General features: G+C 38.8%; 2 protein-coding genes across 2 annotated transcripts in view; both read right to left on the bottom strand.

The window, feature by feature from the left end:
* Positions 1-5,178: 5,178 nt before the first annotated feature.
* bmp5 (bone morphogenetic protein 5) lies at positions 5,179-18,530 on the bottom strand. Its single transcript, XM_085428327.1, has 7 exons — positions 17,514-18,530; positions 14,980-15,172; positions 10,982-11,130; positions 10,423-10,620; positions 6,594-6,670; positions 6,358-6,468; positions 5,179-6,225 (listed from the first exon to the last, which is right to left on the bottom strand). Exons 1-7 carry the CDS (start codon positions 18,004-18,006, stop codon positions 6,076-6,078), a joined length of 1,371 nt encoding a protein of 456 aa, XP_085284453.1. The 5' UTR covers positions 18,007-18,530; the 3' UTR covers positions 5,179-6,075.
* An 801-nt stretch (positions 18,531-19,331) lies between these two features.
* The window catches only part of col21a1 (collagen, type XXI, alpha 1), a 30,111-nt gene continuing 22,206 nt past the window's right edge, over positions 19,332-27,236 (bottom strand). Inside the window, exons 17-29 of the mRNA XM_085428328.1 lie at positions 25,792-25,836; positions 25,645-25,698; positions 25,520-25,573; positions 24,453-24,506; positions 23,828-23,899; positions 23,455-23,490; positions 22,787-22,831; positions 22,388-22,420; positions 22,151-22,297; positions 21,991-22,045; positions 21,717-21,908; positions 21,561-21,638; positions 19,332-21,424 (exon numbers count right to left, since the gene is read on the bottom strand). Coding sequence (XP_085284454.1) covers positions 21,237-21,424; positions 21,561-21,638; positions 21,717-21,908; positions 21,991-22,045; positions 22,151-22,297; positions 22,388-22,420; positions 22,787-22,831; positions 23,455-23,490; positions 23,828-23,899; positions 24,453-24,506; positions 25,520-25,573; positions 25,645-25,698; positions 25,792-25,836 — 1,053 coding nt within the window. The 3' untranslated portion in view covers positions 19,332-21,236. The remainder of the gene's footprint in view (positions 21,425-21,560; positions 21,639-21,716; positions 21,909-21,990; positions 22,046-22,150; positions 22,298-22,387; positions 22,421-22,786; positions 22,832-23,454; positions 23,491-23,827; positions 23,900-24,452; positions 24,507-25,519; positions 25,574-25,644; positions 25,699-25,791; positions 25,837-27,236) is intronic.

The raw sequence follows: 27,236 nt of genomic DNA on the forward strand, positions 1-27,236 counted from the left end.
ACTGACACAGGAGCTGGATGAAGATTTCCTGACAAGCTAGTGATCAGATGCAATGAGATAGACAAAGGACTAGCAGGTTGAAAGCTACCACACACGAACTGTTCCATATATTTACTCAAATGATTTCTTTTTTTTTGTACCAGTGAAAAAATTCTGCTATGAAGTTGGGCATTTTATGGACAAGAGTCCATGTGGGAATGACTCACTTTTGGAGCATGCTGCAAGTGACCACTTCAAGAGCTGCAGTTTTTGGCTAATCTGTATTGGCTTGATTTTTCTGAGCTAGAGGTTGCTGCTTGGTTCAAATGCAGGGAGTTGTTGCAAAACCATAAGTCAAGATTCATTACCTAAAATGTGACCCCCAAAAAGTATTTTAGGGCAAACAGAAATACAAAGAAAGGCTAAAGTATATAAAAACCATTTGGAAAAAACTGATGCAGGAAGCAAAGTAACAAAAAATGAATAAATTCAGAAAAAATAAAAGCTAACACTAGAGCCTTTTGAGGTACAGCAATTTGAAACCTCATTCATACAGTAAATCGCCATGATTATTACAGGACAGACACGGATTTGGATTCAGAGACAGGGAAATATCCTGTTCATCAGCTTTTGTTTATATGTTACATTATTTAAAATTCCACATGTTCTTTGACAAAAATAGTCCAACCCAAGCAACATGGAAAAAGAAGACAGCAGGCATGGTTAATCATAACATATAATAATAATAATAATAATAATAATAATAATAATAATAATAATAATAATAATAATAATAATAATAATAATAATATAATGTTAGAAGCTATTTTTGTGCTAAGAAAAAAAACACAAAGGAATCTCTAAAGACTACCATGCTCTATGCATTTGCATGGAAAAAATCTGTTGTGCAAATGCTGCATGCAATAGAAAGAGAAAACGGCTCAATGTTCGATTAGCATTTAAAAACATGCAGTATGCAAAGTAAACTGGACATTTAAATTTTTAATTCTAGCCTATTTCTTGCATCCCATCAGGAAAGACCAATGCAGTTTTAAAACATGCTAATAAGACTGAAAGGAGAACATTTTAAAAATATAGAAAGAGTTGAAATGCACAGGTGCCAACTATAATATTAATTGGAGTTGACAGCTGAGTTCACAAACAGTCTGCTGTAAATTAGAGAACCTGAGAGCCCCTCTTCTCTTACTCTCAAAGATTATGCGCATAAGGGAATAACAAGCAAACATAATAGTGTTTCTGCACTGCCCCTTGTGAGGACACATTCCTCGATGGTCCTACTGCAGCCTTGTCATACCAAACAATGTGTAAAAATGTGACCCATATGGTCTCCTTTTCAAGAGGGTCTGATTGAGCTATATGGAAGCCATAGCCCACCCACAGAATACAAATAAGGAGAACCACATGTGGGGAGATGAATTAGGTAAACTACACAACATTTTTATTAGATACAATTTCACTTGCCTTGTGGATGGACTGCAAGGTGACACTTTCAAAATAAACACTGAGCCACAGAAAGAAAAAGATCTCTGGTTGACACAGTGTAAATCAATAAAACATGGAATTACTAAACTAAATGAACAACGGCTATTATTTTGCACAGCTATATTAGACTGAACAAAATGTGATCAAGCCAAGCTTTGTTTCAGTCATCGAAACTGCCTGCAGCCCACAGCAGCAGTAATTGATCACATCAATGATAGTCAAAGTCAAAAATGTTCAGGTTAATTGTGTGGAAGTGTGCATTTGCAGTGTACCCAGCATATTAATCTCCACTAAGGCGGCGAATAAATGTTTAGTTTCACAGTTTGTGAGTATATTTGTGAACAGTTCCAATTCCAATTTATGAACAACTGGTTACATGTGCTTTTTATTTCAAACAGTCTGATTTGCATCACTTGTTTAGAAAATTGATAACTCATAATACTTCAGATGCACTTTAAAATAAACTGGAACAAACTATTGGAAATTAAATTAAATACTCAAAAGGGCCAGAAGCCTTAAGTTTAAAAAAACAAACAAAAAAAAAACCAGTGTTAAAATCATATGGTGGACTTTGTGTCATGTATGGCAAGGTACCAAGTTTTATCATACAGGGGTGAACAGATATAAATATGTGTTGTGTACAAAAGTCTTAACCCACCCCCCTTTTCTTCATATTTTTCTTGAAAAATGTGAAATAGGTGCAGCAATTTATTAAAACTTCTTCAAATTGACATGGAAATACATCATGTAAGGTTAAAACTCAAAACAAATAAGATTACTTTAGTTGCAGAGGCTTCGTGAAGGAAGCTCCTCTTTGGATCTTGGCTGCCCTTTGTTCTGTTCTCTGTCAAGATGACCACACTGCTTCAATAATGTTAAGGTCTTAGCTCTGGGGAGGCCAATCCATGTCTGGAAGCGTGTTTTTCTATCCACGTATGCTATGACAGTGTGTCTGTCATGCTAAAAAATAAAGCTTTTGCCAAGCGGACCCTTTAAATATGGTATTGTCAAAATGCCAAATTTGGATTAATCACTGCATAAGACTTCTTGCCACAGATTTTCAGTCCAGTTCTTGTGTAATTTAGCATAGCACTGCTTTTTTTCCCCTAAGAATGGGTTCTTGACAGCCACCATTACACTGAGACAAATTCTGATGATGCTTCAGCAAACAGTAGCTGGACCAAATTGAAGACTCAGATGCATCTTTAGGTCCTGTGTCAGGTCTTTTTTTCTTATTTCTTAAGAAAATGACTTTAAGATACTGCTCATCTGTTTATGCCCATCAAACTCTTATCTTTGGCACTTTTTGTAAATTAGATTACTTTTTCTAAGACAAAAAAATAGAAACAAATGATGTGTGTGACAGGCTGCTATTACAATTTAAAACTGGTTCTTTACTTTAAATTGTATGGTTGGCCCAACACTGGTTCATCGCTTCAGCTAGGTGACTTTTTATGCTAGAATGATTCATAGGTCAGGGTTAAGTGGCTTAACAAACAAAACATTCCCCTGAAAGTGGTGAAGTACAAGGACTGGACTGAACTGGCTGAGTGAGAAGGCAGCCAGTGGCCAAAGAAAAATTATGAAAGACTTGAACATTATAAGAAAGTCTGGCTCCTTAGAAGCAAAGTTTAAAGTAAGGAGGGATGGCATGATATTTTTACATTAGACAATACTTTGCTTTTTCTATCCATCCTCTTCTGCTTATCCTTATTAGGGTTGCAGGGGGCTGGAGCATATCCCAGCTTCTTTGCTTTTCCAGTATTTCTAAAATATTTCTTTTTGTGTAGTTTTACCCATTTAGAACCAGCTCCTCTTGACTATGGAAATCTTTTAGACGATGACTGATATGCTTCACTGCACTAAAAGGAATTACATTTTTAAAAAGGAAAAAAGACTGCAACGTTCTGCCTCTTTTTAAAAAAAATTAATCTGTGATTCTAATTTTGTCATCTCTAAGTGGCCACCTCTGTTTGTGGTCTGACAAGATTAATGGCACGTTATAGCAGCTTTTTGTATTTGTTTTTCAGCATGGGTCAAAGCATTTCCTGTGGTGGTGGATTCGTTTACATTAAAATGACCTAAATCCTCAAGCACTTGTGACTTTTGGCCCAGTCAGGTAGGAGCTTCAAGATGATGTCTCCTTAATAAATATATCCTGTTTGCTGAATAAAAGAACATGTTCTTAACAGCTGCTGACATGGATACCTCTGTTTTCTTAATCAGGTAAAGAGGATAAACATGTTTGTGGTAGAAAAAAAATATCAGCACATGGAAACGCATCTCAACATTATGCAACTATGTTTATGTAAAGCCAACAGCATGTTGTGACATATACTATAAACCGAGTGCACGATGCATGAATAATTCACAAGCAACCATTCAGGAAAGGTAAACTACCAGAGGTTGTGACCTTTTTCAGAAGTGGCCACTACAAGTGTGGATCTGATAAATGTCAAGGCACCTCTGACTCACTGCTGGCTGCTTTTGACCGCGGGGGTCTCGGAGGAAAAGGGGCCACTATATTAATCCGCCCCGAGTATGGCAATTGTTACCCTTTCATGTGGTCAAGAGGTTACTGTTGAGGAGGGTTGTGTCATTTTGGAGAACCTAAATAGAAGCTCATTCATAGCAGCTCCTGCATTACAGACAAGGAAGAAATGTAGCTGAATTGGAAAGAATCCATCATATTAAACAGTAGATGGGATTGTTAAGTGCTAGGAGTAATCATGCCAGGCAACAGGCCACAGGAATGCAAATCACCCCTCAAGCCAAGAGTTAAGTTAGCAGGTGGCCTCTTCTATTCACTGAATGTCAACACTCCTTTTCGATGGAGCCCACATAACATCTGGGCAGGCCAGCCACTGCTTTTAATTAAGTGAAATACAGTCACTCAATGTTCTGTCAGAAAAAATGTTATAAAACAGGGAGGGTGGAGGGGGAAAGTGCAACAGTACATATCCTGTGTTCAGTGAGGGTCAACACAGTTGTGCAAATAAATATTAATCCTTAACCTAATCCCTGCATTTCCAAGACCATTGAAGAGTTCTGCGTAACCATAGTACTTTTTTGGAAAAAGCACATTCCCTCGCACTTTTCGGGAAGTCCTGCTTATCCATGGATGAGTGCACCAACACTCACTCGGTTTTGTTTATGGTTTCCACTTTGTTTCCAAGGTTGAATCTTAGCTCGAAGCAGATGGGCAGTGACAAAATGTGAATTTACAGCATGCCGGTAAGTATATATGTATCAAGCATGTCACATAAATAATATGGTTGATGGGAACTTTCCACCATAATCTGGAAAATGTTGCTTTTCTCTGCTGTCATTCTCATGATAATCACTCTTTTGGGCTGGTATCGGAGGTCACAGCATTGCCTCGCTGGTAGCACTGTACTACTTAGCATTACCGCTCCCTAAGAGCATGTCATCAGGCTCTGTGGGTGTACTTCTAGTTTATATCATACTTGTCAAACATTGATAAATCTGAGACGGTAGTTTGGCAGCAGTGAGTAAAAGATCCACAGAATTCCAAACAGAAATACCTAAAAAACTAAAAAAACAAATAAGAAACAATAAATAATGCATTTATTTCACCAGGGATTTTTTCTTTCTTCTTACAGATTTATAGTTGTGCGTGATAAATGAAGAAAGAAAAGCTGCAAAGTCAATAAAAGCCGAGCAAAGATAAGAGCTTTCAAGTGGTACATTTATTAAATACACAGCACTCTACGTTAAGATACACTACTTTCCAAACATGAGATCGAATATGTGCGGCGCAAAGATGTAACTATGACAAAGTCCACAGAGAAATGAGAAACAGTGTTTATGTAAGAGATAAACATTGTTAAAAAAATAAGCGAACACTCAACATTATACGTGTTTCATTCCAGACTGACATATTCCCTTTCTGAGAACACCAGAGAAAAAAAACTGGCTTGGAAAAGGTGAAACAGTATCAACGCTGAAAGACGGTGACAGCTTGAAAACAGCTTTGGGCAGTTTGGTTTATATTAGAGAACGCTCAGTGTGTTATTTTAATCCTGTGATCCGATTTAATTTGAAATATTTCCAAGAGCCTGTTGAAGTTGAGACGTTAGTGTTAATAGCATAATATGGAGATCCCCCTTGTTAATAAAATGTGCTTGTGTTACAGTATCGCGGGACATTATTCTGTATGCGTCTGTCATGAACGATTACCGTTCTGAACTGGGAATGAACTCATTAAGAAATTAACATTGAAATACAGTGTTTATAGCGTTTGTAGCACACTATGTATAGGAAAAAAAAGGAGAAAAGAAAACAACAGAAGAGGAAGCGATCATAGTGACTCCAGTGAACAGTTTTCTCATAAAAGATATACAGTCCTAACCAATACAAAGTATATGCCAACGGACACAGAAGTTAAATGATAACTGTTGTAAAGTAAAATCAGTATTTTGTCCTAATCATTTAAATATCAAAATATTCAGTGCTATTTTTTTTAAAAAGGAAAATAAATTAATAAAACTCTATATACATAATACTGAACATGACATCACACCTCCAGCAATTCCCATGCCAGACTGCATAAATTAAAATTGGCCTCGCCCGTTAATGGCACCCACAAGACCTAACTACCATATTTCTATATTTCTTCAGGATAACATTTGAGCTGTCATCAAAGTAAAGTACTGATATTGCATTGAGCTTGGTTGGGGCGCAGCATGGTTTTGGCACATTGTCAGGAAACATTAAGTGGACCTATAAATGAGAGCATAAAGTAGAGTTTAAAGAGGTGCAACAGCAGAGAGTTACAAATGGTAAGAACGTTATTAGCTTATAGCCAGACTTTACTGCAACACGCATGCGGGATACACTCTAAAGAATGCTTACCAGAGTTTGCACAATAGCATGATTTGTTGCATTCATGTGTGCGTTGAGTGGAAACGAGCACTCGCCATCACAGTAAAAAGCAGCATAGCCCTCCGGTGCAATGATCCAATCCTTTAGAAAAAGAAGACATTTAGTATACCTGATTGATTATCTCATAATTTGACTAAATGAGTCATTTTTGTGTGATTACCTAACAATTTTTTCATTGTAAGAGATGTCGAATATTTGTGTTTTACCTGCCAACCCAAGTCCCGAAAGCTGACATAAAGCTCGTGCTTCTTACAGGCTTGCTTCTGTTCACTGGTGTTATAATCTGAAAAATAATAGTACTTTTTTTATGACAAGAAATTATTTTTTTAACTTACTACAACATGCTATTATGAATGTATTGCTTTTGGAGTTAACGGATGTTTCAGAGAATTATTAATACACCCAACATTTAAAGTTGAAGTAAAATTCCTTTCATTTATAATGGTAATTGGTGGATAATAAGCATTAATCAATGTGCTGGATTATTTATCGAAATGACAAATATCATGTGTAGCCACTTATAAACAAATTTGTTTCCAAAGTAAGAAATCAAGAAAATACTTTGAGAAGAAGAACAAAGAACAGCAGAACTATGATTGAGACTGTGTCAGCTCCCAAAAAGACAAATAACAAACTAAAAACCAGCAACAAACAACTTAAACATAAACAATTACAAAGAAAGAACAATACAGTATCCACATCTGAACCAAAGAGTAAAACAGTGAAATGTGGATTATTAAATATTAGGTCTCTCTCCTCCAAGTCTCTGTTAGTACATGACTTAATAATTGATCAACAAATTGATTTACTCTGCCTTACAGAAACCTGGTTGCAGCAGGATGATTATGTTAGTTTAAATGAATCAACACCCCCGAGTCATTCTAACTACCAGAAACCTCGAAGCACAGGCCAAGGGGGCGGTGTGGCAGCAATTTTTCACACCAGCCTATTAATTAATGAAAGACCAAGACAGACTTTTAATTCATTTGAAAGCCTGATGCTTAACATTGTCCACCCCAGCTGTGAAACTCAGAAACCAGTCTTACTTGTTATCATCTATCGTCCACCTGGGCCTTACGCAGAGTTTCTGTCTGATTTCTCAGACTTTATATCTAATTTAGTTCTGAGCTCAGATAAAATAATTATTGTGGGTGATTTTAACATCCATGTAGATGCTAAAAATGACAGCCTCAACATGGCATTTAATCTGTTATTAGACTGAATTGGTTTCTCTCAAAATGTAAAAGAACCCACCCACCACTTTAATCACACTCTAGATCTTGTTTTAACATATGGCATAGAAACTGAACATTTAACAGTATTTTCTGAAAACCCTCCTGTCTGATCATTTCCTGATAACATTTACATTTACAATAATTGATTACACAGTGGTGGAGAGTAGACTTTATCAAAGTAGATGTCTTTCTGAAAGCGCTGTAACTAAGTTTAAGAATATAATCCACCCACTGTTATCATCTTCAATGCCCTGTACCAACATAGAGCAGAGCAGCTATCTGAACGCTACCCCAACAGAGGTCGATTATCTTGTTAATAATTTCACCTCCTCACTACGTACGACTCTGGATACTGTAGCTCGCTCCAGTGAAAACTAAGGTCTCTAATCAGAAGTACCTGACTCTGTGGTATAATTCTCAAACACGTAGCCTAAAGCAGATGACTCGTAATCTGGAGAGGAAATGGCGTGTCACAAATTTAGAGGATCATCATTTAGCCTGGAGAAATAGTTTGCTGCTTTATAAGAAAGCCCCCCGCAAAGCCAGAACATCTTACTATTCATCACTGATTGAAGAAAATAAAAACAACCCCAGGTTTCTCTTCAGCACTGTAGCCAGGCTGACAAAAAGTCAGAGCTCTTTTGAGCCAACAATCCCTTTAACGTTAACTAGTAATGACTTCATGAACTTCTTCACAAGTAAAATTTTTAGAGAAAAAATTACCAATAATCATCCCACAGATGTAATATTATCTACAGCTACTCTTAGTACCATTGATGTTAAGTTAGACTCTTTTTCTCTAATTGATCTTTCTGAGTTAACTTCAATAATTACTTCCTCCAAACCATCAACGTGTCTTTTAGACCCCATTCCTACAAAACTGCTCAAAGAAGTCCTGCAATTAATTAATTCTTCGATCTTAAATATGATCAACCTATCTCTAATAATCGGCTATGTACCACAGGCCTTCAAGCTGGCTGTAGTTAAACCTTTACTCAAAAAGCCATCTCTAGACCCAGCAGTCTTAGCTAATTATAGGCCAATCTCCAACCTTCCTTTCATATCAAAAATCCTTGAAAGAGTAGTTGTCAAACAACTAACAGATCATCTGCAGAGGAATGGTTTATTTGAAGAGTTTCAGTCAGGTTTCAGAGCTCAGCACAGCACAGAAACAGCTTTAGTGAAGGTTACAAATGATCTTCTTATGGCCTCTGACAGTGGACTCATCTCTGTGCTTGTCCTGCTAGACCTCAGTGCAGCGTTCGATACTGTCGACCATAATATCCTATTAGAGCGATTAGAACATGCTGTAGGTATTACAGGTACTGTGCTGCAGTGGTTTGTATCATATCTATCTAATAGACTCCAGTTTGTTCATGTAAATGGAGAGTCCTCTTCACACACTGAGGTTAATTATGGAGTTCCACAGGGTTCAGTGCTCGGACCAATTCTGTTTACATTATACATGCTTCCCTTAGGCAGTATCATTAGAAGACATAGCATACATTTTCACTGCTATGCAGATGACACCCAGCTCTATCTGTCCATGAAGCCAGATAACACACACCAATTAGTTAAACTGCAGGAATGTTTTAAAGACATAAAGACCTGGATGGCCGCTAACTTTCTGCTTCTTAATTCAGATAAAACTGAGGTTATTGTACTCGGCCCTGAAAAGCCTAGAAATATGGTATCTAACCAGATTCTTACTCTGGATGGCATTACCTTGGCCTCCAGTAACGCTGTGAGGAACCTTGGAGTCATTTTTGACCAAGACATGTCCTTCAATGCACATATTAAACAAATATGTAAGACTGCTTTCTTCCATTTGTGCAACATCTCTAAGGTTAGAAATATCCTGTCTCAGAGTGACGCTGAAAAACTAGTTCATGCATTTATTACTTCCAGGCTGGACTACTGTAATTCATTATTATCAGGATGTCCAAAAAACTCACTGAAAAGCCTTCAGCTAATCCAAAATGCTGCAGCAAGAGTCCTGACAGGGACTAGAAAGAGAGAGCATATTTCTCCTGTTTTGGCTTCCCTTCATTGGCTTCCTGTTAAATCCAGAATTGAATTCAAAATCCTGCTCCTCACATACAAGGTCTTAAATAATCAGGCCCCATCTTATCTTTATGACCTTGTAGTACCATATCACCCTATTATAGCACTTCGCTCTCGCTCTGCAGGCCTACTTGTTGTTCCTAGAGTATTTAAAAGTAGAATGGGAGGGAGAGCCTTCAGTTTTCAGGCCCCTCTTCTGTGGAACCAGCTTCCAGATTGGATTCGGGAGACAGACACTATCTCTACTTTCAAGATTAGGCTTAAAACTTTCCTTTTTGCTAAAGCATATAGTTAGGGCTGGACCAGGTGACCCTGAATCCTCCCTTAGTTATGCTGCAATAGACGTAGGCTGCCGGGGGATTCCCATGATGCATTGAGTTTTTCCTTTCCAGTCACCTTTCTCACTCACTATGTATTAACAGACCTCTCTGCATTGAATCATATCTGTTATTAACCTCTGTCTCTCTTCCACAGCATGTCTTTTATCCTGTCTTCCTTCTCTCACCCCAACCGGTCGCAGCAGATGGCCGCCCCTCCCTGAGCCTGGTTCTGCCGGAGGTTTCTTCCTGTTAAAAGGGAGTTTTTCCTTCTCACTGTCGCCAAAGTGCTTGCTCATAGGGGGTCATATGATTGTTGGGCTTTTCTCTGTATCTATGAAGCGCCTTGAGGCGACTTTTGTTGTGATTTGGCGCTATATAAATAAAATTGAATTGAATTGAATTTTAAGCCCACTTACCTCCAGTTTTTGGTGCCTTTGAGGATTGTTGTTGATTATTCAATTTATTGCGATTGTGGTTCTTTTTTTTCCCACCAGCAGCTCTGACTGAGCGAAGCAACACCCCGCTGGCCTTGAAGAAAGCAACCAGGAACGGCTGTTTGGACTGGGGCCCGTTCCTCCCGATGATTCCAGCAGATTTCATGTTTATACTTCGTCCTTTAAAAAAATAAAAAGGTAAATAAAACTTTTAAAACAACATTTAATCTCAATGGGTAGTTTTAGAAATTTATGACTGCTTTCAGAGTAAGTACAAATACAAAAACCAGGTCAGCTCATCTTAATTTTTTTGATTTATGGCAATTAATTGGTGGGAATTGGTGATAAATAATCATAATCCAAACACTGCCAGACATTTGACCTGATGTCACATAAAACATTTTCGTAAAATCAAATGCAGACATTGTGGATTGTCTTGAAAGGTGAAGTTGACCTTTTAAAAGTCTAGGAGTTTAAAATAAATCTAAAGCGATTACAAGAGAAAAAAAAGTAATGGAAAGAAAAACTGAACTCCACTTGCCATCTACAGTTTCCACACAGAGTTGCAGGCCCAGGTTCTGCTGTGGATTCATCACCCAGTGGTTACTGGTAGCTGTTATGTCAAACACTAGCCAGCCTCCATCAGATGCCTGGACCTTTTTGGAGTCAAGTAAGAACGTCTCTGCATCTCTAAAAAGTCAATGAAAACAATGTCATGAACATCTGCACTAAATAAGCTACAGTTAAAATGAGCAAAAACAGCTGGTGCATATATCACTGGCTACTTTGTTAGGCACATCCATTCAGCTGCTTGTTAACACAACTGTCTAATCAGACATTCACGTGGCAGCAACTGAGAGAATTCAATCATGGTAAAGACAACCTGCTGAAATTCAAACCGATTCAGAATGGGGAAGAAAAGCGACTGAGATCAGAGAAGAATGGCCATAAACGCAAACGCAACTCAAATAACCATTTCTTAAAACCAAGCTAACCAAAAGAACTTGTCTGCGTGCACAAAAATTGGACAACAGAAAATTGTGAAAATATAAGTTAAGGTCAGAATTTGGCCTAAACAACATGAAATAATGGATCCATCCCACCTAGTATCTGCAGCCTACCTGAATATTGTTGCTGACCATCCCTTTATGACCTCAATGTATCCAGCTTTCTGTCTATACTCCCTTTCCCCTTACCCTCCAACTGGTCATGACACTTTCTTCAGTTTCTTCCTATGAAAAAGGAGTTTTTTTATTCCCACTCTCACAAAGTGCTTGCTTATAGGAGATTGTCTGATTTTGCTGTAGGATATTTACCCTGGCATAAAGCACCCTGAGGTGACTGTCGATGTGATTTGGCACTAAACCTGAATTAAATTGAATTGAACCTAATTGAATTGAATCTTCTGATAGCTGCTTTCAACAGGATAAAGGACCATGTCACAGAGCTCAGACTGTTTAAAACTCGTTTCTTGAACATGACAATGAGTTCACTGTACTCAAATTGCCTTCAGAGACACCAGATCTTAATCCAACAGGGCACCTCTGGGATGCGATGGAATGAAAGATTGGCATCATAGATGTTCAGCTGACAAATCTGCATCACCCGTGTAATCATATCAATATGGACCAAAATGTCTGAGAAAATAAAGTGGCTGGTGAGTGCACATGTACTTGGCATTATTTTCTAGAACATGTAGACTGAATCTTATCATGACTGAGTACTTTATTCCAAACTCTGTGGCAACTCTTCCCTCCCTCCTTTGGAAATCAAACATTTTCATTCTTTTTCCCCCCATATGTGTACTTGCAAAGATATATAATGACTTTAATTTGTGTGATTTCTTTTGGGTTATTTTTTTTCTTTCTCTTGTTTGTCTGATTTGTTATGTTTTTATGCTTTTCCTGATAATGAATAAAAACTTTGGTCTGGAAGAGTGTTAAACTCGTTACTGTGTGCTGGACCTGAAAAGAAAGCGGTGCTTTTGTTGGAAAAACCTTTCACTAGTAATAAATAGCAGAGTCGTGGGGCACAGGGTTTGCCAGTACTTCAGAACTTTCAGGAGCTATGAATCATGCATATCAGCTGTTTTTCTTTTGCTGTTTTTTAACATAAGCTTGACATAAGGCCTCAATCAACTCAAAGTTGAAAAAAAAAAAAGCCCTACTTCCTAATTTGCATTGGATTCCTTTCAAGTTGCAGATCAGATAAAGCAGAGCCTGTTACGTTTTTGTGGTTGCCTGATGCTGGTCAGAGACAACCAAGATTTTCCGTCAGTCCTTCAGGAACCATTTATGTCTTTATTGCAGGTGTAATAAAAATCAAGCATAATCTTTATGCATGACATACTTCTAAACTTCCTTTTTGACTTTTGTAGCTTTTAGCTTATTTCCTGTGATAATTTAGCCTGTGCTTTGCAACTGTTCAGACTGCTCTGTGTTTAACAAACTATGTTCACAAGTCAATATTTTCCATTAGGAATTCATGTTCAGCAGTAAAGTTCAGTACCAGAGCAGGTGTGACTCTGAGATAGGTGTGCAGTTGTCTGAAACTACAAGTACTCTGACTTTAAGTATACATTTGACAACCTGTATGGATACGAAGTAGAGCATTTTCACATAGTTGCTTTTGTTTCTGTGTTTCATTAACTCAGTGAAGACACTAGCAAGTAAACATAAACCCTGCAAGTTTAAAATAGCAAAATAAGTTGTGCTGTTATAAATTTTAAAAAACAGCTTAAAGTTCAAAGAACTTATTAGTCCTCAAATACATACATAAAGTGTATTCTGGTTACAGACTCCACAGACTTCCCCAATACCAGCATCTTATATACAGTGTTATTCTCATGCACTATTTAACACATTATCTCTATCACTGGCCATTGCTTTTACTGAACTTTTATTATTTTAAGTAAATGGCAGAACATGTGGACAGGAAACATTTTTTTTAGTGGGATTTGATTTTCTAAGCTTTATATTGTCAGTCTCTTAAACCCCTAAAATACCCTAACAAAATGGTTTTAAATTTGCTACAGAGACCACAACCTGTTCAATCTGTGCTAAACTGATTTTGTTGAATGGGCCAAATGAGAACCACTGGCAATCATGAGTATTTATATAATCAGCATTTTGTAGAAACTTAGTAGAGGTTTGTGGCACAACTTCACCCGCTTCCAACGTACAAGGTGAAGAGGATATGGTTTAAAAGGGGGTCATACCTCCAGCAACTTGTGTAGTATATAAAACAACATTAAGGGCACAGGCTGAAACTCGTCTGTGTCTATAAGCAGCATTCTGCCTAACGTGCTGGAGGCAAACACAAAAGAATCTGTATGGCTTTACAAATGAACCCTACTCATACTGTAACTGCATTTAAGCTTTTATGATGACAGAAAAATCCAGAAAACTGTTCTCTAAGATTTCAGTCACTGTGAAAGACTCGTACCTGTTTGTGAGCACTAATTCAAATACACTATTCTCCATGAAAGCATGTGTGAAAACATGAACTGAGCATTCTTCCCCTTTAAGATGGTAGAGTCCATTGACTTGGACCTTTTCAAAGCCCCGGAGGGCCATATCTTCCCTTCAATCACCCACACACATTTTTGGCAAGCAAATGTGGGCCCACTTTTAAGTGCACCCTTGTGTATTCAGCTATGTCTTGCTTTAAACTTCCGGAATATTGTTAAGACAGGCAGGTGGCGGGCATAACAGTGACCACGGGAGCACCCTAGGGAGCCTCCAACCCCCTCCCGATACGGGCCCTCGTGGTTTCATCTGGGACACAGCCAGCTTGGCAGGCAACACAAGACGAGTGATAACTGACGGACCTTCCAAGCTTCATAAGTGGCCAACTTGCTAATGGAGTTCTCTTTATCCGTGAACTATATTTGTAAGGCAGACATGGTGCGAATGAAGGAGAGCAGAGTTTGAGATGGGAGGATGTGCTTTGCAAATGGAAAGTTTCAACCCCCGACAGACAATGGCCATTATGAAATAAGATACAAATCGAGATGCAAATAGTTTTAAATAGTTCTCACTTTTTGCAGTAGCGACTACTTCATTCTGCTTTTTCACTACAAGGAAGAAGCTTCCAGCCTGTTTTACATTTCACTAAACCTTTAAATAACTGAGAACAAACTTAACATAGGTCCTTTGTCTTTGTTCTTTTTTTTTAAAAGACTGACTCACTTTATGACTCATTTTCCCCCTTGTTTATCTACAATAAGTTTATGCCCATAAAATGAAGCAGTAAGTCCTTTAAACTGTAATCCAAGAAGTGCTGGGACATTTTTAGTTAAATGCAAGTAGCAGCATTAGTAAAAAGAACACTTTCATGAGTTTACTAAAGCAGCAAACACCAACTGGTTGAGGTAAAGCATTTTAGTTACACATTGCTGGACACTTTAAGCTATCGTTATGTAATAAAAATATCAGAAATTATTTAGAGATTACCCAGTTAAACAGTTCAGGACTACAGAGGTACAATCACATTTAATATGAACATTTAATACATAGTTGTGGTTGGTCTGGCACTTACTTGTTTTGATACTCTTTGATGACTTGATATATGGTCACCTTCAGGGTAATATTGTCGTAGCGGCCATGACTACGGTCCTTATAGATCCTAAACTCAGCTGCAGTCACTGCCTCCCCGTCCGGTATTTGAGTCAGATCAAAACGGAACTCCTTGTAGTGTCTTCGTTGGTGAGAAAAATCTTTATCTTTCTCCACTGGAAAAGAAAATACTTTATGACAAAGTTGATTTCTACCGGGAAGAAAAGTTGATGAAAAAAAAAAATATATATATATATATAAATGTATGAGTTCACCTCCTGAACTGCTTCTTAAGCTGTTTAAAGGAGAAAATATGCCAGCATCAATGCGCAGGAAAAAAGTGTAATTTATCACATCTTCTTTCACATTCAAGGTCCAATCCAAACATTTTGACTACCAACAAAAGCACTTTCCAGTTCATTAAATCAGTCAACTCAATACAGGTAGCAGTTCCCAGACAGGCCCTCTACTGTGTGCCTAACTGCATTCTCTGGCCATGATGAATGGGCTGTCAGTTAAGAAAAACAGGCTGATTTCAATTAAAGACACTTTCGTCTGCTCCTCAAGTAAGAAAAAGAGCAGACAGGATTCTTCAGCATCACATGAGTGTCTACTCTGACCTCTTTTCTGACCTCATTCTGACCTCTGCTAGGCTTCATAAAAAGTAGCTAACCCTTAAGCTTGAAAGTAAAATATTTCTAATATAACAGATAATATAAGATTACTTTTTAAGGCTCGTCTTTTTTTTTTTTTTAATCGGTGGATTTGTTTTATACCTATGTGGAGACAAGTGGAGGATATGCACAGCTTCTATTTTTTTTTCCTAAGGGGAAGCATCTGATTTTATATATATATATATATATATATATATGTCCTCAATTTCAGCATCAAAGAGCTCCAGTGTACCTACATTAGGGACATGCTGACAAAGTGACCTCGGCCATCTCTCACCTCCACCTGGTAGCAGAGTAAAGGCATGTGGCTGAGGTCAGCGGATGTTCTGGCATCCACGGTGATATCATGCAGTGCATTTCCCTGATATTTTATCGAGAGGGAACGCCTGCCGTTACTTAGCACAAACAGGTCAGAGGTCAGCTCTGACTTTTACCCACTGAGCGCGTTCCATTATATTAGCCACGGGTGGTAATCTGAAACAGAAGTGTCACTGAGAACACAGAGCATTTACCTTTGAAATAGCAAAATATTAAATAAAAATGTAAGATATCAGTTTTATTCAGCTGGTTCTAACTGGGCTGTAATGAAATTATCAAATGACTGATGTTTTATTAATAAAAGCCCCCCTTTTTATGCTGTCTTGTGTGTTTGGATGTTTGAATAGCTGGCTTCTTATTGATACTAGCGTAAGCATATTAAACCGCATAAAATGCCACATAGACATTTTAAAACAGTTGAGGTCAGTAGCTATATGTGAGTGTAAAGACAGAGCCCCATTGAATACTCCACTGACAGTCTCCAGAATGAGAGCAGAGCCTTCAAGCCTGACAGTGTACATGCCCTGGTGTAGCGGTAAGTGGAAACAGATGGGCTGAGACCAAGGTGAGGGAATAATGTTACAAGCAAGTCTCCACAAATTCGCTTTGTATTTTGGAAAATACAATCCTTAAAGAATAAAATAGTGAAACTTTGTAGATGATATGTTACAGGGATTTGTTTTTAAATATTCAGTTCTGCAGGACTGTGTAATATTTTGATTAATATTGCGAATATTTTTAATGTCATGATGGAATAATAAATGGTACAAATAGCACAAATATTATGAAAGGGGCTTGTGGTTTCTCTTAGTGACAGAACCTCAGATATGAGTATCAGTCAGTATCACCCTCTTTTAACAACAGGAAATAATTTAGGCCAATTTTCTCAAGGTCAGACAGTCATCTGATAAGTCGCTGTGAACTGCTGGGTTAAGGGTCGCAGCTACCGAACAAACACAATCATTATACATAAAAGCGACTTCAGAAAAAAAATAGAAAGCAGCACAAATTGATGGGTCAAAACGTTCAGCTCGATTGTGTTAAATACAAAATATTTAACAGGAGTCTGTAGCAACCCCTCGGTACTCTGAAAATGACTGATGTCTGACGACGAACTTTATTTTTTTACATTTAGATGCACAAATGTCTTTTCAAAAATTATAAATCTTGAATTTGCTCCTCGGCAAGTTTCGTATGAGAGCTTGCACAGGTTTCTCTAAAAAAATATTGTACGTGTGTCCGGTTATTTTCCAGAAATAAGTGGTAATATTTTTCATCCCAAAAAGCAGGCTCGTTCAGCTTATGTTGGTGTTTTAAGATTTGCCTTAATGTCATCTATAATAAGAGAAATAAAAAGTTTAAAATCCCTCACTTATCTCTGTCGAGGAAATAGAAATCTAGTGAAAGATGAATAAGTCAATTTCTTTCAGTGTCCGTGATAACCAAGAATCACCTGCACATAATCCCGATGTATATATTGATTTATAGCACGTGTGGATATTGATCCCGTTTTAATGACACTTACCCAAATTGACAAAACTCATAACCATGTCGGCGTCATTGAGAAAGTTGGTGTCTTGCGCTGTGGTGAGTGCGGGGCTGTGGCCTACGAGAGGGGCCGCTCGGTAAGGCTGTGCCACACGGGAGTAGCCGGCATGCTGGGGGTTGTAGTAACTTTTCCTAGAGTGCCCTTGAGCCTTGGCACTAAAGCTCTTCCCTGCGCTCTCCTGCACGCCCTCCTCCTCATCCACGGCCATGGCGTTGTACAGGTCTAGCATGAACAGCGGCGCGGAGGACGCCTGCTTCCCGGGAGAGAAGGGCCTGGGACGGTGAGGCAAGCCCAGGATGGAGAGGATCTCTCTCTGTATCTCCCTGCGCTCGTGATTGCGCAACCTCCTGTAAATAAAACTGGAGTGCACATGATTGTCACTTAAAACGCAATGCACGCACGACAGGAAACTCAAACAGCTCCACGCAAGTCCAAGTACGGCACGGTTCAAAGGTGTAAGCGCTGTCATCTTGACAAATCAGCTCACTTTGAGATGTGAAGATGAACTACATCGCACTCAGTGAAGGGAGAGAAAAAAGCGTAACAATTTATGCTATAGTTGTGCCAACACGGAATCATAGACTTTCCATATTAGCCAGAGGCACCACAACTTTCACGGTGGTAACTGAGGAGGCTTTTAGCAGTCTGCCCTTCTACAAATGAGGTATCAGCTTGCAGAAAAATCGCCGCTCCTCTCCTGTGTGCGAGCTTCCTCCAGCAGCAGTATTTACGCCTCCAGGGTCCATCCGAAGTCTCAGCCACACCAAGTATTTATGGAGCTGTGTGACCCCGTCCCTCACCTTACTCCTTTGTGATGAAAAAACGTGTAGGTACGCCCATAACGTCGGGGGATAACCTGGAGTTTCCAAGTGGATGAAATGTGTTGAACTGTGTCAAAATTAAGCAGAGAGAAGCACTCGACTCATGCCCCGGCGCGCATTTTTCTTTCCCCCCCTCTCTCTCACTTTTTTTCCTCCCCACTGAGAATGTGTATTGGGGCTAGTTGCCCTTTGAGTCCACCCCACACTCCTCAGCTTTTGTTTTTGCATCCTCCTCTAGCGGCCGCAATAAAACTTCAGCCAGGTCCCATGATGAATGTGGCGACTCAGGAGTGTAAAAGGAGACACTTGAAATCCGAGCGGCCTTCCTAACGAGTGAAAGAATAATGACAGAGCCTTTTAATCACCTCAAGTTATTGAAGGCTTCATAAAAGAGGGTTTCAGCTGCATCCACCGCAAAACAACGAGGGTCATGTTTTTATCATGCATGGAGGATTCACAGGTATGGAAATATTAAATACACTAACAAACAAGGAGAATATAGTAAAGCCATAATTCAGGACGGGAGGAGATAAAGGCCTGCTGTAAACCACATACCGCACGTGGTTATATGCTTTAATTTAAAATTACATAATTTCACTCAACAGCAAGAATTAAACATGAGTATTTAAGTTTATTGCAGAAAGCTTCACCCTCATGGGACATTAAATAAACACAAGCGAAAGCCGCCATGCTGGGATAATTAAACATATAAACAGAGAGGGATTCACGTGTGATGAGTGGCTACTGTCCAAACAGGGTGGAAAGGAAGTCTTCTTAGAAAAATTCATACGCATACTAAGATGTTGCCACATAGCGCCATCTAGCGTAAAAACCGAACATTTAGTCATTTCTGAAGTTTCCCTGCCAGCCACAGAGCGTTTTAGCTGAAGCTGCGCTCATCCAAGTTTCCTAAAGCAGTGTCCTAATTCGACGAGCCATGCGATGATCTCTCTCCTCTTTTTTCTTCCAAACCCATCACCGTACTTAATCCCCTTTTGATGCTTCACTTTGAGTGGAAACTCCCAAGTGCAAACCACACCCACGATTCCATGTGAAAGATGAGATCAGTGATGTGATAGGAGAGCAGAAATAAACGCGTAAAGTTCAGAGACAGGACAGCAAAAGCCAAACAAAGTTCACAAATCCTTTAAAAGATTTTTTTTAATTCTAGTTTTTAAAAAAGAAAATAAAAATGGCAAAAGTCATACCTTCACACCAAATAATAACATTACAAAAGATGTTTAAGAGAGGTCACTGGTGAAATGTGATGCGCCTCTCTTATAAATAAAAAAAAATACCTGCTACAGTAATGAAAGGTAAGCTGGGGGAACATAAATGGATTAAAATGTGAAACTAAAGTGTTGGTGTGTTCATAGATGGCACATTTTTATATATATATATATATTTTACATCCTAAATATAGAACAAATAAGACATGGCAATGAATGGAGAAGTATTGCAGTAGGAGGGTAACCGGGGTGATGTGTTTTGTAAAAAGTTTTCACGCACAAAAGTCAGAATGCTTTATGAATTCGAGCTTCCAGGAGTGAGTACTCAGCGAGAGGCAATCAAAGTCACAGTTTTGCGCAGAAACTTGTTAATTTCTGTGATAATTCATCACGAATCAATTCACAAATCATCATTGTTTTTTCATGTGTGTGTTTGAGTGTTGATTTTTGTTGTTCTGTTTTTTAGTGGAACATGTGGCACCTGCCCTATGTGCAGTAAAATCTTATAACGAAACATGCAGTGAAGGAACACAAGGGGGCAATATAAGAAAGTGTATCAGCCACAGGGACTTACAGTACAAACTTCAAGATTATTAGGAGTCAAATATGTCAGCCAACTGCAGTCAAACGCTTTAGTAACGCCATATTAAGATGTGACCAAACAATCACCATTCATTTAGAATTCACAAACAATTTGCACATGTATGTACACATAGGCCTTATACTGATAGGTGTCACACTGGAAATGGTGGGTTTATTTAGGTGTGGTTCACAAGAATCGAAAGGTTGCATGTAAATAATGTTCAACATAATTGACTGTATGTGTAATCTGCACATACACCTCACGTTTTGAAGTAGGTGTGCATGTAATTAGTTGATGTTAATGCAGTGCATGCCATAAATCTCATTCAAAGTAAATGATGGCATGGCTCAAAATGGGTCCTTCCTCTGAGCTGACTAAATGCCAACAGCTTCAGACAACAGCAGGATTGACAAACACCTCAGACTCAAAGGTGTTCACATTAGTTCTAATTATAAATTCATCTCTTCATCAAGATTAAATATAAGGCTCAAACAGTAAACAGGTGTATGTTTTTTGTCAGCAAAGCAGAAGATTTGGTAAGATTGTGTTGGAAAACCATAATAAGCTTTCTTGATATGCAATAAAATCTTGGTTAGACCTTTATGTTTGCTGGCGTTTGGTATGCTGCACCTAATACGACAGGCACTGCACTTACATTTCCTACCTATACACAAACCCAGATATCCATCAAACTGTTAGCTGTAGTGTGTTCATAGATGGTGTGCATGAGTCTATGCGTAGTAATCTTAAATGCAGTGAGTACCGTGCGTTACATGGCTGGCACATTTGATACCTCATATAAGGTGCTTGGATAAGAGGTATTCACTGGAGCCAATCATTAATCCTCTTAACACCATTAAATTTTCAAAGAATGTTCAAAGCCATATGACTAATAATACAAAATACCATCAAAGAAACTGGGATGCATAAAAGGTGTCACATAAACGGTGTCAGAAGAGGTATGTTTTGTTTCCATGTCAGAGAGGAACTGTAATGGTGAGATCTTCCTGAGAATATCTGTTCTGCATCAGCTTTATACTGGTGCCTGCAGTGATGCTGCCTTATGTCAATAGTTTGGGCCTTTGCTGTAAGAATCCCGCCTCATCATGCCTCCATAGCACATGGATGGATCGCACACACCAGGCTCACCAGGGATGCCAGGATTACCACTTTTACCCTCTGGGCCATTTTGACCAGGGGGCCCAGGTTTACCTGGAGTACCTGGTTTACCATGTCCCTCCGGACCCATTGGACCTGTGGAGATATAAATAACAAGCAACCACAATGGAACACAGCTGAAAGCTAAATACCAGATATCCACTAAAAGTGCTTCTGCACTTTTACATGACCTTATCAAATGAATGGAAAATAAATCTGTGATGTTCTTTACCTGGAGGTCCAGGAGGCCCATGGTCTCCAATCATGACCCGACCAGGGCTCCCCTTCTCCCCTTTGAAACCTGGTTCTCCTGCAAACACAAGTGTCCTTGTTAGAGAGATTGTGCAGAAAGTTTTAGGATATGCGACTAACTTGACCTTTATTTTACCTTTGAGACCATTAATCCCAGGATACCCCGGCCGACCAGGGTGGCCTGGCAGTCCCCTAGAACCACTAAGCCCAGGAAGACCTCTGAGTCCCTGGGGCCCCATTGGACCTGGTGGGCCAGGAGATCCAGGCTGACTTTGACACCTGGTACAGCTACTCTGCTGATTGCTCAGTATCAATAGAGGCAGCTCAGCTGGAAGGATTGATAATGAGATAGTTTCATTTGGGGAAAATACATAAAAAATGTTCAGCAGGTAGATTAAAATGATACATACCCTGAAGAAGCTCTCTGCATATCTGCCGAATGTGATTGTCTGACATTGCACTTAACTGCAATATAAAGTGATAGACCACGACCAACCACTAAGTTATACATAACACGATTACAAAAAACCATTACAAACAAGTTGTTAGTACAGTATAAGGCACACGTACATATCTTCCTTCGGGTCCAGGTGGGCCAGGAGGGCCCATATCTCCCCGCAACCCTCGGGGGCCTGGTTGGCCTGACTGACCTGGCTGTCCGGGTCGTCCAACTTGACCTTCTTGACCTCTCTGCCCCAGATCCCCTGCTGTCCCTTTCTGGCAAGGATACCACCCCATTATTAGTAATACTAGTTATTATTCATGTTACACTGAGGTAAGGTAATTGCTTTATTGAGCTTGACATACCTCTCCTTTCAGACCCATTGGACCAGGTGATCCCTGTCAATCAAAGTAATGATAAATAATTTAAAAAGATGATAAAACACTCTGAAAAGCACTGTAATTGACATTTATTATTATCATTCTCACTACGTACCACTTATTAGCATTTGTGTGTTTAGGCCTATGCCCCCCCCCCCCCCCCCCCCCAAAAGAAAACAAAATAAAAACAAACTAGAATAGTAGGCATCAAACTCCAAAATATGAACAGATAATCTGATTTTTGGAGGTATTGAAGAAAAAATATTATCTACTAATTTTCTTGTCCAAATGTAGTTAAATCTCGCTAAACTATGCATTTGTACCAGAAACTGTTTTCTTACACGTGTAGTTATGATGCAACAAAGCCTTTCAAAATTAACTCACCACACCCCCTGGCCGCCCCTGCTCTCCTTTTTCACCTTTCATCCCCTGGTGTGGAAATCATTAGGTCAACATTAGATTATATTAAAAAAAACACATAAAATCAGGTTTCAGACTTCAGCCAATGCTGTATATGCAAAGTACTGTAGATGGTGCTGTCCATTAAAAAATCCACTTAAAACAGGAAGAATGACACATATTTATAGTAGTATTGAGTTTTAATGTAGTTCAGTGTAGCCATTTCATTCTCATTAGCATTGCTTAAATTAAAAAAATATGTTGTTTACATCCCAGATCAGAGAAACCTCCTGTTCCAAAAAAGCAAGTAAAGCTGACGTGAAAGCTTCCAAATCCAGATACAAGATGTGATAATAATGATTTGTAAGTATATTAGTAGACTGAACTATTATGAATTCTATGTCCAAAAAACCTTCCATCATCAGGAGAGGTTCATCCTTCCAGACAGCAGACACAAGCCTGGAATAGACTTTTGATTTGAGGTTCCACAGTTTCACTGTAATTGCTGTTTTTGGACAGAAGCAAATCTTAATCCAACACCCAAAGGTGATGTTGCGCTAATGTAAAACAAAGGTTGTGTTCTCAATTTTCTAACCATTATTTGATCTGCTTAACTTGTGCTGACTGCAATATAATTTTGTCTTGAATCTTACCATGTCGCCCCTTTCACCTGGATTCCCCCTCTGTCCCTGTGAAAACAACAAAGGCACAGAGTTTCATTTTATAACATGCTTTTAAAGTTAGACACACTAAAGTCTGTGCATATCACCAAAAAAAAACCTAACACCAGACTTTTTGTAGCGTTTTTGTACAAATTACAAATATTACCTACAAATCTGATTGTGATTTACGGCTAATTGATATGAGTGTTCAGTCATTTTTATAACTGCTATTTCTGCAGACCATGGACCTAAATTTCACAATCTAAACAGACTTAACCCTGACCTGGAATCAAGAGAATACTTTGAATTTCTGACTAGATGTTAAAATTCTGGTGATATCAACAAAAACAGATCATGGAAATACCTTGCTTCCCTTCATTCCTGGCATGCCTGGGTGCCCTGGTTGACCTGGACTTCCTGGTTGCCCTGCACTGCCCTTTAAAAGCATGCAGTTAAACCCAGTAGTTAAAAATGGAAGCAAACAAAAGAAATAACTGTTATTTAAGAAAGATGCTGTTCGGCCAGAACATCATAACCAGACCCTTCAGAACACTGGCATAGGACCTGTCAGGGTGTCCTGTAGGGTCTAGCTTAGGGTTGTAGAGCTTCTGGATTAATGAGTGGGGCCTCTGTGGGGTCATACGGTGGTATTCAATGGGTTTTGCAGCTGAGGAGTTTCTATAGGAGTTTGTCATTTTCTTTTTGCAGTTCCTGATCAGTGTTTGTGGTGTGGCAGGGTGCATTGTCTGCCTTTGTGGTCTGTAACACCGTTTAGGTATGTAGTATGCATCAAAGTTTAAATGCCAAATGTTTCCCACTAGAACATTCCATTTTAAATAAAGGAAAATAATGTATTTTACCTGTCAGTGTGGTTTGTAGTTAATGTTGTGGCTAATCAGTGTGTACTGTGGTTTTGATTTATATACTGCATTAATTATCAGCTTCCAAAAGAACTTGCTCATCTGGTTCATATTTAAATGGTAACATACCGCAAGCCCCGGTGTGCCTTTTATGCCCGGACTTCCTCTTTCACCCATATTCCCCTTAATTAAGAGATAAAACACATTTTAGATTGCAGAAAGAATACAATGAGATAGCATCCAAACCGCATCCTATTATGTGGCTGATATTTTTGCTTTCTTATCATAATTCATTTTCAGTGATACATGCCATAGTTTGAGCATACTTTCATGAGGTTTTGGGATTGTGCAGTTTGAAGTTTAATTGTGTCTAGTCGGTGCTTTCTTTTCCAGCTGAACAAGCCTCTGTAATTGCAGTCTGAAGTTCAGCCATAAAATCAAAGCAGTGCCTGCATGTCCATAAACTACGTTTTCACTTGTGTGCCATTCACCAATACGCATTGGCTTGTTAAAAGCAGATCAGCTAATGAAAAATGATTAGGAGACAGCGTGTCCAGACCAGACAAGCCCAGACTGCTTACATTTCCACTAAAATTCCACTGACGAAAGCACTAGATCCTGATCATTGCTTAATTTAGCTCCACTGGAGAGGCCAGAAGATCGTTACTTGTTCTAAAGTGTATTATAGCAAAACAGGGACCAAACAAAACATGCAATGCTGCCGGCCAAGTACTTTTTCTTGTTTTTCCTCAAAGCTTAGAAAGCATCAAAGATTCAACATTATCCAAACTAATGTGATCATGTGCTGCAATTCATTTAGTATCGGCTGGACAATATATATACTGATGCATGACATCATGCCATACTGATCTGCTGTACTTGGAGGCAGCTGCACTGCATTGTAATTGGAGACAGTTTCAATCAAGCTTGAGCTTGCTGCTCACTAATGCAAGCATGGATTAATGTGGATTAATCTTAAGTTATTGATTTCTCTGTGTCGCACTTTTAACTAGTGCATTCACAGCCCGAGGGCTATGGAGGGGGATAAACTCACGTTAACCTCATAGTTTATCCTGTATTAAACGTCTGTTGGTAAGATCAAAGTCAGCCATTATTTCTACTAAGTTCATTCTTTTTTTCATCACAGCTGTTTGAAGAAGCTCAAACATGATGTTCTAACAGGTGTAAATCATTACCTTCAGTCCGATCGGTCCTTGCAAACCTGGTTCACCAGGTAATCCCATTTCACCCTGCAAAAGAGGGAAAAACTGTGTTGCTAACTCTTCAGATCAAACATAAACAAGAACAGCTATTAACTTACAGGTGGTCCAGTCGATCCTTTAAAGCCCCTGGGTCCAGGCTCACCAACTTCTCCCTTTAATGAGAATCTTATCAGTCAAATATAGTCATAATTAATAAAGCAAAACCATTGTTGAGTTTGCTTTGCACATACATTAGGAGCTCTTACCTTTTGTCCATCCAGGCCTGCATTTCCAGGCAATCCAGGCATACCCTAAGAGCAACGTGGTGTTCCAGTTAGTATATTTAATAATGAAAAGAAGACAATATGACTATCAGTGCTACAGATTTGCATTGTAAGAAACAGAAATGGCATTTTTTAAAATAAAATTTCAAAGGCATCGTTTGACTTTATGCCTTACCATTGTTGTGAAATGATTATTTCATTGTGTCAGTAGCAATTGTTGTTATTTTCTCTCCATAAAAAAACATTATCTAGTCCTTGTGGATGGAGAAATGCCTACCAAAATGTTATGCTTCCCAGATGTGGTTGGTTAGTTTACATGAGAAGCAGAGTAAAGTAGCTTGAGGCTTTTTTTGAGGTTAAATTCTTGTGAGTAACAATTTAGTAAATGTAATCACCCCCAAATCAAACTATTTCCTGCAATTTAAGTTTGTTCTTTAAACTAAACCACATAGATCCCTGGAAAAACCCTATGTGCCTCAGCTGAACCTCAGTTAAATACACTGTATTTGCAGATAAATGCAATAATTTTTAAGTGAATGGTTTAATGCACTGAAAGTTTTTTAAGGTCAGCGTGCAGCAATTACTATACTTTTTTGTGTTTCAGTTAGCTCCCATATGGAAAACATATATATAAATCTTATAAAGTTTTTATCTGTCTTGTATGAAACTTGTATGAAAAGCATACAAGAGTGAAAACACATATAAGATCCCTTGAAAAATTATATAATGAAACCTGTATGTTTTGTATACTTACTAAAAAAATATATGAAAGTAATGAGAAAGTGGCCACTTTCATGAGTAAATCATGTAAGCCTTATATGATTTATATATGATTTACTCATGAAAGTGGCCACTTTCATGAGTAAATCATATATCATATGGGCTTTTCTTAAATAAATGCTTTCAGATGCTGCCTTACACTGAAGTTTCAGTGTGCATAGAGGACAGATGGGATAGGAAGGCAGTGAGAGAGTATATAGTGTTGCCGTGAACACACAGTCCTCTCCAACATGTGAAGAAATCCCCTTGTTGGGACCTACAAAGGAGAACTGCATCTTGTTTTAACTTGAGGAAGCGCAGTTCTAATCCTGCCTCCTTGGATACGTTGCTAGTGCTATTGTTCTGATGGGGGAAAATGGCTTACAGCCTTGTGGAGCAACTGAGTCATCTTTTGCAGACCCATTGCAAACGTTTGGACGAGGCTTATAATCATGATCAGTGGGGTGGCTGCCCAGTTGAAAGACTTTCTTCCTAAAACAGATTTGCCAGAGCGTCACAGCATTCCCCCGATGAGTTACTTTCACTGCATGAGTCTGTTTGTTACATAACAGGGTTATCCTGGGATGAACTACAGGGGAAATACCCCTAATTTACTGCCTGTCAGGGGTAGTCTTCGTACTGACACTGTGTTACCACTGCAGTCTTCA

The sequence above is a fragment of the Rhamphochromis longiceps genome, linkage group LG13 (assembly GCF_057381845.1).
Source record: "Rhamphochromis longiceps isolate RC_006_pf linkage group LG13, R_longiceps_female_GT1.1, whole genome shotgun sequence".
NCBI classification, from domain to species: domain Eukaryota; kingdom Metazoa; phylum Chordata; class Actinopteri; order Cichliformes; family Cichlidae; genus Rhamphochromis; species Rhamphochromis longiceps.

Coding starts and splice junctions, on each gene's coding strand:
- bmp5 (XM_085428327.1), bottom strand. CDS start 18,006: ATGACAGCGCTTACACCTTTGAACCGTGCCGTACTTGGACTTGCGTGG. Junction 6,671..10,422: donor AAAGGCACCAAAAACTGGAG/GTAAGTGGGCTT, acceptor ATTATTTTTCAG/ATTATAACACCAGTGAACAG. Junction 6,226..6,357: donor ATGCTATTGTGCAAACTCTG/GTAAGCATTCTT, acceptor TCTCATTTATAG/GTCCACTTAATGTTTCCTGA.